The sequence below is a fragment of the Botryllus schlosseri genome, chromosome 10 (assembly GCF_051294905.1).
Source record: "Botryllus schlosseri isolate E-star chromosome 10, Bs_hap1, whole genome shotgun sequence".
NCBI classification, from domain to species: Eukaryota; Metazoa; Chordata; class Ascidiacea; order Stolidobranchia; family Styelidae; genus Botryllus; species Botryllus schlosseri.
Genome location: NC_137245.1, coordinates 15562160 through 15576879, shown reverse-complemented (window position 1 = coordinate 15576879; position 14720 = coordinate 15562160). Strand labels below are relative to the sequence as shown.

At 40.7% G+C, this 14720-nt stretch overlaps 2 protein-coding genes across 3 annotated transcripts in view; both read left to right on the top strand.

Annotated features, from left to right (window-relative positions):
• Positions 1-14720, top strand: part of LOC145448050 (protein unc-93 homolog A-like) — a 245794-nt gene that overhangs the window by 140103 nt on the left and 90971 nt on the right. The window lies entirely within an intron of this gene.
• Positions 1587-5248, top strand: LOC145448056 (GLIPR1-like protein 1). Of its 2 annotated transcripts, none has more exons than XM_080326384.1 (6): positions 1587-2490; positions 2924-3095; positions 3398-3533; positions 4067-4185; positions 4933-4998; positions 5066-5248. In XM_080326384.1, exons 1-6 carry the CDS (start codon positions 2469-2471, stop codon positions 5166-5168), a joined length of 618 nt encoding a protein of 205 aa, XP_080182510.1. In that variant the 5' UTR covers positions 1587-2468; the 3' UTR covers positions 5169-5248. The 2 variants fall into 2 exon arrangements, with proteins under 2 accessions (XP_080182510.1, XP_080182509.1); XM_080326383.1 differs by lacking the exon at positions 1587-2490 and adding an exon at positions 2531-2609.

Genomic DNA, 14720 nt, shown 5'->3' with positions numbered 1-14720 from the left:
GAGTTAACTTTTTCTAATTATATCTTACCACAATAATGATATGTTGTATTCATACTATACATGATCTATTTTTATTTCATTGCTGGCACGATAGCCCGACATCAAGGCCCACGCATATTAGAAAAGTTTCACTTCAACTGCTAAACATCAACAGAAAGTTAAAACAGGGATGACACTAGTGCAATTTTACACAGGCCACTCCGGCAAGTTCATTACTTTTAGCGCTGCACTTGGAAAAACCGATTCGCGCGTTGGTAGATTCGTTCTCTCAATTTACAGAAGTCTTTATATATAAAATCTATATATTTTAATGTCAGAGTATTTGAAGCTAACATGCTTATGGCGCCTGTCATGGAGTTCAACCAAAAGTAGAATCAGCAAATCTATTAAGAGATCACTGCTCACAGATTCAACTCTCCATCCTGTTCAAAGAATTGGCACAACCAATTTTCTTCCCTAGTTTTGAAAATTGATTATTGAGGTTGGCCAGCTTATGAAATCTCGTCAATTATTCCGACGCGTGTATCATATCCTCAAATCGATGGTTGGTTGGGTGGTTATAAATTTCATAACCTCACTATGTAATCAAATACCAATATTGCGTTATGGTTTATAATCCCAATTTTATACTGTGCGGTCCACGAATGTATTAAGATGTTGGCTGCGACCCGGGAGCTAAAAAGTTTGCCGACCCCCCATTTCGGTAGTGACAGTATTGGTAGCATTCATAATATATTTTCCTTTCAGATAGAATTATTCATCGATCTTATTCAAAACTGACCTTTGGACACAGGACTCAATACGTCCGTATACGTCCGATGCCGATTGTACGACGTATACGTAGAGTCGTAGGCTGCACATTTCGGATACAGGCTACATACAGGTTGCGTACGACATTGTTGATTCTTTGAATTTTCGCCCGCCTTTTTACATATTTGGTTGTTCCAATAATACTCTTATTGTGGTATCCCCTTACTTCAGCAAGTGACCTTATTCTGCAAACTTTCAACCTTTAATCCGAGTATACTCGCTTACCTTGACAGACCAATGGATATTGCTATTTTGAGAGAGTCAGTATTAATGGCTCATTTTAGATGTAGGTTATAAGGCAAATTTCCTTTATTCTTCGATTTATGTCGTTGGTGTCACATGTAGATTTACTCTAGTGTTTATAGTTACGGGGCATAGTTCATGCTATTTGTTTTGATTGTGATTCTACAGTTGTGCACAGTGCAGTTAGCGCCGATTCAATTTTGCATCAATAAGACAATGCCGACCTGGTCAACTCCAATGCGAGTCATCAATCATCAGAACAACACGATTCCCGAAAGAGCAACGACGTCATTTCGGTATCTATATGGAATACCAGAAAGTGATGATCATATTATGTAAAAGTATAAGCATATCTCATTAGTATTAGAAGTCTACAGCACTATAGGTCAATGTTCAACATCGTCATATGCTATAGTATAACCACTCAACGGCAATGTTGCATTGCGCCAAACACACTTTCATACAAGCAATTTCTTCTAAATCAGTGGTTCTCGACCTGGGGGCGTGAAAGCATCTGAAGGGGGCGCGAAGAAGCGGTTTACTGAAAAAAATTTACCTTCAATTCACGACTGTTTCTCTATATATAAACCGAATTTCATATTTATGAATTCTCTCATACACATCATAACCTTCCATGCCATCAAACAATCTGTTGGCGTTGCTAGCATCCCGGTTGGATTTTGTGATATGACGATAAGGGGGGCGCTAAATTTTTCACTATCATAAAGGGGGGCGTGTCTAAAAAAGGTTGAGAACCACTGTTCTAAATGAATACTAGCCAGCCTTCAGGATTATCGGACAACGACCTAACATCGACCTCGCCTTCCGCCACATGCCACCTTATTTTGTCGCTTGCGTCTTATATTCTCTGCATTACTTTTCATTCAGTGTGCAATGTGCGTGCCTCTTTTTTACTTCGCCTATAGGCCAAGGTGGGAGTCTGATCTTAAAGACTACTCCAAGTTGTTTCGACTCCTTCCTATCTTTTCATTGTATCGCAGTTTTGTGGTGTTTTGAAACGATGAAAATATTAATAAACTGATTGATTGATTGATTGATGCTTCCGCTCCAAGAATGGGGTTCAGTTTGGAGGTCCAATAACCGTTTTTATGCTGTGATCCAATATCGTACTCGTGGAAACCTGAACGGTGATTTAATGATAGTGAATATAACCCGAAGAGTTCGCGTTTACAGTTAAATATCTTGTATTCCTCACGACGCCTACACAGGGCGAACGCCGAATCACAATCAAAACAAAGAGAGCCTACAAACACGACAGGTTATATCGTCGTGACTTGGCTGTCAGAACTCGAAAATCTTGACAGCAGTCGCTATGCTCATTACTGCACGTGACGGGATGTGACCCTTCGTTTGTCCATCGACGTTGGGCAAACCATCCAGTTTAACCGGAAATAATGCTACGTTCAGATGAAAGAGGTATTGTATAAAAGCAATAGTTCCTCCACCGCTTTCATTATTGGCGACAAAAACCGCTCTCTTTAGCAATATGACGATCTCGTATTTTGTACTAGTGGCTCTCCTATATTCTCAGAAGGGTGAGTATAATGAGTATGCAGGTTTTAATGGAAGACGTGACAAAACATATTAGTTATTGATGGTCGACTCGGGGGATAGGCTAAATCCGACAAGTTTGAGGTGCTGGGAAATTAAACAGTGGAAAACGGCATATCCTTTCATCTCACAATACTGCTATTAATAGATATATAGATATTATATTCGTTTTACTTTGCATAGCTACAGTACGTTATTTTGGAAAAGTGACGAAATGCGCCACGAACAACGCTTGCTGCCATGTATAGGCTTAGCAAATTAATCGTTAGTTATGTCATGTTCATTGCAATCGTTTTAGGAGCATGCGACCCATCTGCACTGGTTTACGAAATGACCCTTGACGAAATTGCGAAGTCGGACCTAATCTTTTTCCACAACTACAGAAGAGCAACCGTCTCTCCGCCGGCTACTAACATGGTCATGTTAGAATGGGATGATGAATTGGCAAGCGAAGCCAGCAAGTTTGTCAGGTAAAATATAAATAAAATGCAATTCAGTATAGAGTGTCAAACCGCCAACTGAATATAGCGATAAGCAATCGTCACTCTACTTTATAAGTCTGAAAGGACCAGAAAAATAGAAATATTTTGGAAATCCCCCAGATTGTTTGACTCCGGATCTAATCCGGCATCATTCGTAATATTTCCCGAAATATTCACCGGGTTTCGATGAGGAATTTCTGACAAGAATTCCTTCCGGATCCAGCCCCAAACTTCTCACGTAAAAATGGTGTCACTGCAAGTTACGTGAGATGTATTTTTTTCACGTTTAGAAATTGCGCATTCGAACATTCCGACCCGCCACTGCAGTCCAGTAAGTACGGACAAATCGGGGAAAATCTTTACGCTGGAGACGAATTCCGTTTTAGTGACATCCCGTTCGGTGTCACGAATGCGTGGTACAATGAGGTATATCGATAGAAATCGAACATAGTGTTTGTTATTAGGTTATATAGGCCTAATGCATAGGCATATTTTGGTATTGCACATGTAGTTATTTATGATAAGGCTACATGAATTATTGCGTATGTGCATTGTGCAATGCTGCCTCAAAATGTCAACTTGTTCTTACTCCCTTGGCCGTTAATTTATGATGATCAAAATTCACCTAACGATATTTCCATAGTATACAATTAATATGAAATCAAGATTGATTTGTTTTCGTGCGGATGCGAAATAAATTGGATTACCTAAAGAATGCGCCACCTCATGTCATTTAACAGTTCGGTATAATTTACGGATTACTCAGAACGCAACTCGCAATAGGGGGAAGCATTTCGAATTTCTAGTTTGATTCTGCCATATTTAACAACTGACAAGCCCGGCCTATGTATCATGGGATGTTTAGATCTACGTAAGACAGAAAAAACTTGGTTACGCCAATTGAAGACCTTGGTGCAAATTCTAGATCACCCGAAGTCACATTTAATTTAATTATCCAGGTTAACTTCTACGACATGAATCGCGATCCAGTATGCCTACCGGGAAAGGAATGTGGACACTACACCCAGCTGGTTTGGGCTAGCACGACGCATGTTGGATGTGCAGTTTCTGTTTGCAAGTGAGTCCGAGGTTTGTGACCTGAGTTTTTAATTAGTTGTAATAAGTTCATTTAGTTATCACTTGATTTAGATAAACCCAATGCCACAGTGCACAGGGCCATAAATAACGATAAAAACCACTCCAATTCCAATCATTTAAAAACCAACGACTAAACGGCCTTGTGAAAATCGTGCCTTGAGCTACATTTGACATGAGTGACACGGGAAGCGAGTGGCGCAGGTGGTTAAACACTGAAGTCACGACACCGATGGTCGCTGGTTTGTTTCCCGTTTCTGACCAACGTCTACGTGTCGGAGGTTTCTCTGGGCTCCTCATCGCCGACCTCACTACTACGGTAGTGCATTGAAAAGCCCAGACTGAAAGTGAGCCGTGCTATAAGTCGGCAGCAGAGACCACGATGGGTACGCATTGGAGTGAGAGACAATGAAGATGACTGCGAGAGAGAATGAAAAAGACGTTCCTAACAAGACAAAAAAAAGCTAAGACCAATGAACTTTATGAAATTCATGTCCTGGGGCACAAGGCCTAGAAAGGCAATAATCCCCACTGTGTTGTGCCTATCAATGCAATACAATACATGTGTGACACGAAATGCATGGGTTAGATGTGAGCCCGGACCACCCCTATATTAGACCTGAGAATATACTACCTTAAGGAGCGATGTCCTTTGGTTAAGTACCATTTAGCTAAACACAATCCGACAAAGCTTTATACAGATTTTTGATTATTGCTCTTGTGATTTCAGTCATATATACAAGGGGCACGGACGGACCTTGGTGGCGTGCATGTATGGCCCGTCTGGAAATGATTAGTAAGTGTATTCATAATTGCGACAACTGAAATTCTCTAGGTTTAAAGATATATATTCCCGGTTTCAGCACTTCGGATATGTTCCGGGTACCGCCCTACAAAGTTGGAGCTCCATGTACGGACTGCCCAAGCGATCTTCCTTGGTGTGTTGCTGGCTTGTGCCATGCGTGATGAAGTATTTCTCGTAAAAGCATAGTATTTCATATTGTAATGTTATATTGCATTCATAATGTATTCTCCAGTTGTACATATTCAAGTATGTATTTTGGTTGCAGTGGTGAGGGTAGGATTCCATTTAAAATTTAATCAATTCAAAACAAACATGTTTAAAACAAGGCCCTAATTTAAAACATGTTTTGTATTGTTTTTTTTAAAGCCGTGACATCGCGAATATTCAATTGTTACGTCATAATGGATTGACATTTGCAATTGAAAATTTAGGATTAATTGCTCCTTTGACGAAATATCTGTACTATTAATGTTGAACCGATTATTTTGAGGATTCCAACCATCCCATATCGATATGCGTCAGCTTTATCGGGTGGTAATTGTCCGTATAGGCTCATACAACATGTTTTTTGGAAAGTAGTTACACAATTATGGCATAATTTTACAACCGAAAAAAGCCCATTTTTTTTTAAAGGCCTTTGTTTAAAACACTGTTTAAAACATGTTTTAAACAAAGTGTTTTAAAACACCGTTTGTTTTAAATGCAACCCTAGGGGAAGGGGGGGGGGGGGTGCAATAAACACTCGGAAATTCAGAAGCAACGTGTTTGATAGCAACCCAGTAGGGATGCAGCTATTTTAGCGAAAGTCAAGTTACAAAAGTTTAACATTGGATGGCTCCGTTATAACTTTCATGAAATAATTTACAGTCATACAAATGAAATCCGGTAAAGCGCTATTACCAAGAGAAATAAGCGAAATGTATTTATTGCTCTGTTAGTCACAGGTCTAGTGTAAAGAATTACCTTTTTTTATATCTCTCTAGTTCTTTAAATTGGGTTGTAAAGTGGTGAGAACGAGTCGAAGGCGGTGGTGAAAGTTTTCGCCATTCATAAAGATGGGAAATCTATTCTTTATAATGTTCACGTTCGAAAACGCTGACTTGACGCTGCAAATCAACAATATATATTTGCTGAAAAGCCAAGTAAATACCGAGACAGATAAGGTCCGGATTCAACACCGAAAAGGTCTGCATTGGGACCTCGGTCCATCAGTCGATTATAGCCCTGTGAGCATTTTCAGTGAAAACAGCAGCCATTTACAGTAATATTAGCATCTCACAAGGAATTCATCGAATTGTAACTCGCCATCACTCTCTGCAAACGAAAAAACATGATCACGCAACTAAAATAAACTAGTCACACAATCGAACATTTAATTGATTCCCGAGAATCTCGAGCGAGATATCACACTATTATAGTTGTGAATAATATAATGGCACGCTACCATCGCGCTAAGTCCTTGGCTGGCCTGAGAACGGAGGTAGAAAGAGTTCACGAGACTTTGGTGTCGCACAGTGGAAGAGTTCGTCATTCCTGGTGAAGCTATATATATATATATATGCATATACAAATTATATTCGGGTCCGTAGGAAGCGAGTGGCGCAGTGCGGTAAGCGACACCGTCATGACACCGATAGTTGCTGGTTTGAGCCTAGGCTCTGACCTATTTCTGCGCTCCTCGTCGCCGATCACGCTGCTAACGCAGCGTTTTGGAAAGCCCAGAGGAAGAGTGAGCCGAGTTTAAAAGTAGGCAGCATAGACCCGAAAGTGAACGCAAGAAAACGAGAGATGCGTGCAAGAAAAAGGTGTCCTCGATCAAAGATGCATCAAATCAAAGATGCATCAAGAAATGCACTGTCGTGGAGCACAAGGCCTGAACATTTGATAAGCGCCAATGTCGTCGTTGAGTTGTAGTAATAATATTCAGGTCCCAAAATGCGGAATTTTTCCTTGGTTGAAAATATATTCTGAGTAGCCCAACTATACTATAATGCAAACAAGGGTCTTCGTGGGCCGAAAACTAACCCTGGGTCGGACGAAACTTTAACCAACAAGTTATGTTAAGATCTTGATAGGATATTTCGCTCCGGTAACAGCGTAATGGGTGACATCTCTCCAACGACACCAAGCGTACTCTGATGAATGACTACTATTCGAGCAAGGCGAAGATGATGATATGACACGGTTTCATATAAGAGAACTAAATATTTGATAGGAACAAGATTGCCTATGTCACGTTTCTCAATCAAAGGATGACAGGAGATTCCTGAAACATCCTGTCATTGGATGACCGAGTTCCTAACACATATAAGTGTATGAAGGATAACGTGACTTAACGGGATGTTGAAAATAATGACTCATGTGGTTCGTAATTCGTTTGATAAAGGTATTCTTTTCATTTCCGCACACGTGAATGCACTTACATACCTCACGTTTCGCAGTATGAGGTCAGTATAGTCAAACATTACGATATGCTTCCACGTTTTGAGGAAATGGGTCGGTCATTCTGTGACGAATGCCGCAGGGACACTGTGTGGTTATGCGCTAAATAAATTTGGAGGCATGAGAAGGATTTCTGATTAGCCGAAACCTTGGTCGTCGTTGCTTCAGAGTTCACAGTTCAGATATTCAATCGATCAATCTGAGATATTCTATTTCAATCTCGAGTACCCCCGGATGGGAGAAGTGTATGGGGCCTCTTGGCGGAAAGATAACTGAGAGAAGCTTATATAGTCACGTTATGAGATAGACGGCGATAGCCTGTCACGAAATCGACTCAGTATCGGCTAATAGTGTACTTGTGTATGTAGATTGGGTAATTTACGGGCACAACCTTCTCAGCCATAACGTTGCTCTTTAACATTACCGACTGCAGAGTTCCTACTGAAGTGTTGGTTTTTTTAAAATCTAGGCTCCGTCTCGCCATCGCATCCGCGCAATCTTTATATTAAAGAAGGGGTTCTCAAAGTATGGGCCGCGATGGGTCTAAGTTGGGGTCGCGATCGCACCAGAGCGATCGTTTAATATCTGTCATATTTGCTGAACTGAATTTCTTCGCACGTCGCGCGATCTTCTGGGGATTACTTAGAAAAGTCCAATTGCACTGTGTTGGGTACTAGAGTCGATATAAGCTACATTCATGAACAATTGAACATGACTACTTTAGGATGTGTGTGCCCTAAATTTTCGAAGACACCGCCTGAGTCAGCTCCACCGGTATATCTGATTGCGCGGGCCGAGAGGGGCTTACATAGAAATCAGTGACGTGCGATGAGGTTCATAGCTGGCGAGGCATTAACATTCCTCCCCCCCCCCACACACACACTAAAAAACGCAGCAAAGTACTTGATACAGATACACAGATACACAGAGATGTGAATAACAACAGCAACAAGAGAAAATGGGTAGGCGAGACCGTTTTCTCCGCACCCTGTTGGCCGTTGCCCTTCCACAAAACATATTTCAATTTTTCCGTTTGTGAAACATACAGTTATTTGATACAGATTTCTCAACAAAAAAGATGGAAGGAACGACGAAAAAATATTTTATTCAAACTTCCAATTTAAGTTATAAATTCTCTATTGTCCTTTGCTCGTCAAATCCGTTTTGGCAATATTGTAATGGACACTGTATGTATGAGAAAAACTAATTATGTCACTCACTATAACATAAAACTTAAATGGTTGAAAACATCTTTCAGACTGTGAGAAATCAGGTTTAGATTCATGATTCGGGATGCAGATTCCCTTGGAATAAGATTCAAATATATATAGAACCTACAATGTTAGCTGATTGAGTTGGCGGCCTGTTTCTTATCACATTAGCTGTCTTCACACTCCGGCCATCTAGGCTGCTCCTCGCTATCTAATCTGCGTAAGCCAGGGACGGCCAACCCCTGGCCCGCGGGTCATATGTGTCTCGCGAGAAGGTTTTGAGTGGCCCGCGAGGTAATTCTCGAAATTAGTAATGTTATAAAAACATAACTTGTCCATGTAATTAATTATGAACTCGCAAAGGCAAACCAAAAATTTGATTAGCCTGATCGTGAAATCTGGGAAGTTGATGACTACAATATCAGTTACGACGCATAGGCGCAGCCACGGTACAGCCACAATTTTTGTAGATCTTCGTATATGACCATGACCATGAAGAAGGCAGACTTTTTTGACTTGAAATTTTTCTCAACACTTAGCGTGATTTCTCTTAACTAGCTTTTTTGCTTTTAGTATGGGTAACCCCAAATACGCCCAACATGCGACTTCGCGTCTTCACTGACAGAAAGTTCGCCGGCGATGGTACCTTTGCACACGACGATAACTGGTTGGTGGTACAAAATATAAATATTGCTTTCAAAAGTACGTTCATGATAAACGGTTATCGAAACTCGAAGAACTTTTCGCGTGCCGCTTATCAAGAGCTACAGGCCCGATAAAGGAAATGAAACAGAGTTGAATCCTCAACCAAATGGAGAATTATGACGCAATAATCTCGAATTTCTAAATAGCATCAATGGAGCCAGAACATAGCAACAACGCAGCATATATAGCAGAGATGAGCGGATTTGAAATTTATATGTCCTAATCCAATCCCAATCCGAACCTTTAAATCCAAATCCGAATCCTAATCCATTACTTTTTCATATTCAGGTCCATGTCCAATCCTAATCCGATTCCAACTGGAAATTCAGAAAAAATACTAATTTATGCAATGGAGGGATTCGAAAATTTTCTTTCACAACCAACGATTCACTTGATTCAAGATAACTTAGTAACCATAAGTACATTAATAACTGATCTGAATAAAGTCGCCATTCGCCACACGACATTTCAATCTGCCAGAAAATAGGTAAATCCAATCCAAATCCTAATCCGTTCCGAAAAAAATGTCTAATCCAAACCCAATCCAAATCCTGTTTTTTCAAAACCTAATCCTAATCCATGCTCATCTCTGATATATAGCACCGGTTGGGAACCCATGGCTCGCGAGCCATATATGGCTCTTTTGGGAATAAGTTATGGCTCTTTGCCAAATATATACTTTTTCCTGAATTGATCAATATTGCAGCAACTTGTTATTAAATTTTCATCACGACCAGATTAATTATTCTCGTGAGCGCATAAACATGTCTTTGAGAGGTACAGACAATGCCGTCTTCAGGGTTAGGGGCTCGGACAGCTCTTTTCAAAATCCACAGATTTAAGTATCTGTCGCGACAGCGACCAATATCACTCGTGAATTTGATGTACCCGACTCGAAATCTTGGATTGCATGATACGTTGATAGATCAAAGTCACCGTCTTCCTGATCCACGGTGCGAAATGAACTGCCGTGGAAGTGACATTCACAATTATAAACTCGAATTACAAACAACGCCATAGCTATCCACGTTCTTGATCGGTAAGTCGCTTTGTAACACCAGCGATAAAATGCAGGCGTGTAGCGCAACGTTATATGTTCTCGCCGAATACTTTGAGAATTAAGAAGACGGTCAGTATATAGATTTTCGGAATCAGTGCAACAGCAATTACATTTATTATAAATTGTAAGCTATTTTCGGGTTACCATATTTTGGAAATCTGTAGAGGACACTTTATCACTTGCAAAACCGGAGGGAAATCCTGAAAAACGGTAAATTTTTCCCACTTCGTGGCCGGTTGACTAAAAAAAGGGTCAACTTTCCGGCCCAGCTCCCGAAATACCCGCCGGAGCATTACTTCAGTGCTGATTTACTGTATCGAAGTCGATTTTGGCATATATTTAACCAAAATTCTCAGAAAAGAGGACAAAATCTCCAAAAGAGGACATTTGGGCGTCCTCCGAGGACATTTTCAAAAAAGAGGACAAATCCTCCAATGGGGACGTATGGTAACCCTAAGTTATTTTCGATGAATGACCGTATCAATGGCAAGGTTTGGCCCTTCTGTGCCTTACCCCTCGCATCGGGCTGTATTTCCGAATAACAAATATGAAAATCGCCTAATTTTGAGAGTACAATGTTCAAAATTCAGTCATTCATTACCATCGATAAAAAATACCAATAATTGGAATTTTCACAATTTTCGTTCACTCATCCCGGTGACAAGTGACTAACTGCCTCGCCTGCCTTCCCTGACCCCATGTCACTGATGTATCACACCTTTCATTGGGTATATACTGTTGTAGTGACCATGTTTGGCTGGACACTTACGCATGTGATCATGTGGGTTGTCGCATTTAAAAGGAGCATCACGACGAAGCTACCTTCTCGTAACTCAGGTTTTGCATGCTCGAATAAGGTTACCAGCATGATCAGTACGAGCTTTTACAGAGAAAATGAGGCGCACACGAAGGATCCCGTGTTGTGGGTTTATATAAGTGCTACCATGACGTCACGAATTTTCAATTGTGACGTAACAGTCGATTGACATGTATGGCTCTTGGGGAGTTAAAATGGAAAAAAATTGGGCCAATATGGCTCTTTGGACGAAAAAGGTTCCCGACCACTGGTATATAGCAACGGTAGCGTAAAACAGAAATGCTAACTTGAGACACAAATGATACAATTAAGGTAGCAAATGTAATATTACACAGGAACAGTAAACGGTGTTTGATAGGAAGACGCACTGCAACTACACAACGGCAACAAGTGGGAAATCTCAAGGTTATACAAATTTTCTTTCTGACGACATATGACCGGATTGTTAAGTTCAATGAACGTCGAATCCAATGCTGGGAAGTGGAATATGGATATGCCCTTGGACAGAACAGAAAACATATCGTCGGAATAGTTTTGGGCGCAAACCGGGTTATCAATTAAATGTCGACCGATGGACGAATTGGGTGCTGTTCCTTGGCTTTATGATGCGCCGTTTAAACGCCTTTTTGTATCGATGTGCCAGGTTTTCCAAATCGAGCGGCTGTGATGTCGATCTTATTACTTTAGGGACGCGCTGATGCGTTCCAACAAACTTTGAGATGTGCGTCCCACATACCGACTGTCGCAGTGGCATTTGTACTCTAAATAACCATACTTTGATGAAAAACGGGAAGCGCATCCTTTTGAGTGTTGGGAAAAATTGTTTGGTCGTGTAAACAATTCTTGCATTCACCGTGTTGTAACAAGATTCAACACTTGTTCGAATTAAATCTGTTCGGAATGGAGCCGATCCAAAGAAGATGGATAGAATGAAGGTGGATATAGACGTTTGAAACGGTAAAAAACATCCGATGCACATTGGCATCGCATTTACTCCAAGCTCAGGTGCTCCGCAAATCTGACAAAGCCAGACAGTAAAGATGACACGGCGAAGTCCCGTGATAATTTGAGAAATTTGATTGGTTAAAAACTTTACCACCGATGTGTCCGGTCGCCGACGAAAAGAAGAACAATCGATCTTTTGAATTCGAGAGCGACCAGTTTTTGTACATCAAGGGTGCTGCCTCACTATAGAGCAGTACTTTTCAACCTGTGTGACGGTTCGCACTTGCGCGAATGAAAAAAAAAAAATTGCAGTGCGAATGACGAACATGTTGCGAACGATGCGAATGAGAATCAAGGAAGGTTGCGAATGACGAAGGTGGTGCGAACGGTGCGAATGAAAATCCCCGATGAGTGCGAATGAAAATCGTGAATAATAATTAATTTTTCTGACCTGGAATAGTTCAAATAAACCTTATAGGAAATTCAAGGGCAGTGTAACTTTTGTCGTTGCGACGCAATTTTATAAACTTCTTCAACTTATGTCGCACCTATTCAGTCGTAGCTCTAACAAGCTGTAGTGAATTAATATTTTCGCAATATAATTATTACGTAACCAAAAGCCTGGTTTGTCAAGCTGGTGTAGTGGCAGACATACAGTATATCAGCCTATAGATAACTAACCTACGGATAGATACGCAACACCCGTCGTCACGCTCTCTTGCCCGGAGGAAATTACTGGTCAGCAATCTGAACGCAGCATAATTGCTAATACCATAGCTGACGAACTGAGCGCTCAAATTAAATAGAGTTGATCTTATTTGATAGCTACTGTCACGTTGATTCTGAAAATATACATTAAAAGTTTATTAAGGGAATGGAACCAGCTCGAAATAGCCTTCATGGTCGCGATTGTTTACAACAATGCAGATTTTCAGACTTTGAGGTGTATTTTGAGTGGGTTCCGCTGCCCTGATCAGATTTTAATATATATTTTCGGAATAAGTGCAACAATAGCTATCAGATAAGATCAAGTTTATTTAATTTGAGAGCTCAAGGTCTTCAGCTATGGGATTATCAATTATGCTGCGTTCAGATTGCTGAGCAGTAATTTCCTCCGGGCAAGCAAGCGTGACGATGGGTGTTGCGTATCTATCCGTAGGTTAGTTATCTATAATCAGCCCGTCTGAGCCTGCGACAGACTAGGAAAATGACGTTAAATTGACTTCCTGCTTACTTTCGCTAAACAATCATCATATCCCGTAACATCTGTTCGATTAGTGCGAGGCACGAGGATAGTAGTAAATACCATCATCACAGACTCCCGTTTGCAGGTTACCGTAACGCAAATCTTACCCCTTCAAGGGTTATTGAAGTGTGAAGTGCAACAGGTTTAAATTTGGGTATTGATGATAAGATTAGCCTGACTGGTTTTTCTGGAAAACATGGTCGAAGACCGTTCGGATGAATTAGTGTAGGTGTGTACAACGAGCGAGTTCAGGCCAATGAGACTCGTTCATTTCGAGGCCAAACCCTTTTGCGTCGGAAAGTTTTGGCCAACGGAAAGTTTTGGCCAACAAACGGCTGATAAAATGCGGTGCCAAAACATAAGCGTCGACAAAACCTTGGCCAAAGAATCACCGATACTGGATGGCAAAACCATTCGATATGGATACGCTCCATTGTCGGCACGGAATAGTCCCGTTCTTGCGATGTGAGCATAGAGTAGAGTAGACAGTAGTACAACTGCGACACGCAAAGGAATTTTATTCACCCTAATTTTAAATCACGTGCGTCATACATTTTGTAGAGCTGTGTTGGATAGAATTGTGGTGTGCGCGTTCTGTATGTCATGCAAGTCCGTAACCTCATAGCATACTACTGTAATATTAAAAATGAATTCCTTTTCACATGGGTTAGGCTCAGGTTGCGAGATGCCACAAAAACTCAGATTTTGGTGATAGTCTAAAAAACTGCTTTAACGTTATTAAACTGTCATGAATTCTCAAGTTAGATTGAGCTAAAGAGCAGAACACGCAATACGTGATTTTATTGGCTCTTACCATATAGGGCCTACTCGCGAGACATAAACTGGGAAATCGAAAAAAGTTGGAGCAACGTATCATAAGGCAGCGAGCTTTAATGTGCCTACTTTCCTTGATCATTTGAATCCTATTTTCCAAGACATAAAGGCAAAAGCCTCAACACAAACAAGTGGGTTTTTCACCCTTTCGAAATACTGGAGCCTCGCAGACCTTTTTGTCAGCTCTCAAAATCGATTTTTTTTTCCAGCAAGCATTTTTCACTCGTGAAAAATAGGGTGTATAGGAGTGCAGAACAGACTTCAAGACCTGGCCACCAAAGCATTAGTAGAAGGGTTTTAGTGAAATAGTTAAAATCGAAACGAACGAAAATATAGTAGCCTTTTTTAATGAGACACTTAATAGCTTAAGATATGCCTACATATAAGCCAATTTGTCGCACATCTGATCAAATAAATGTTGTATTTTCATCTTCTTTTTGTATAACAATATTC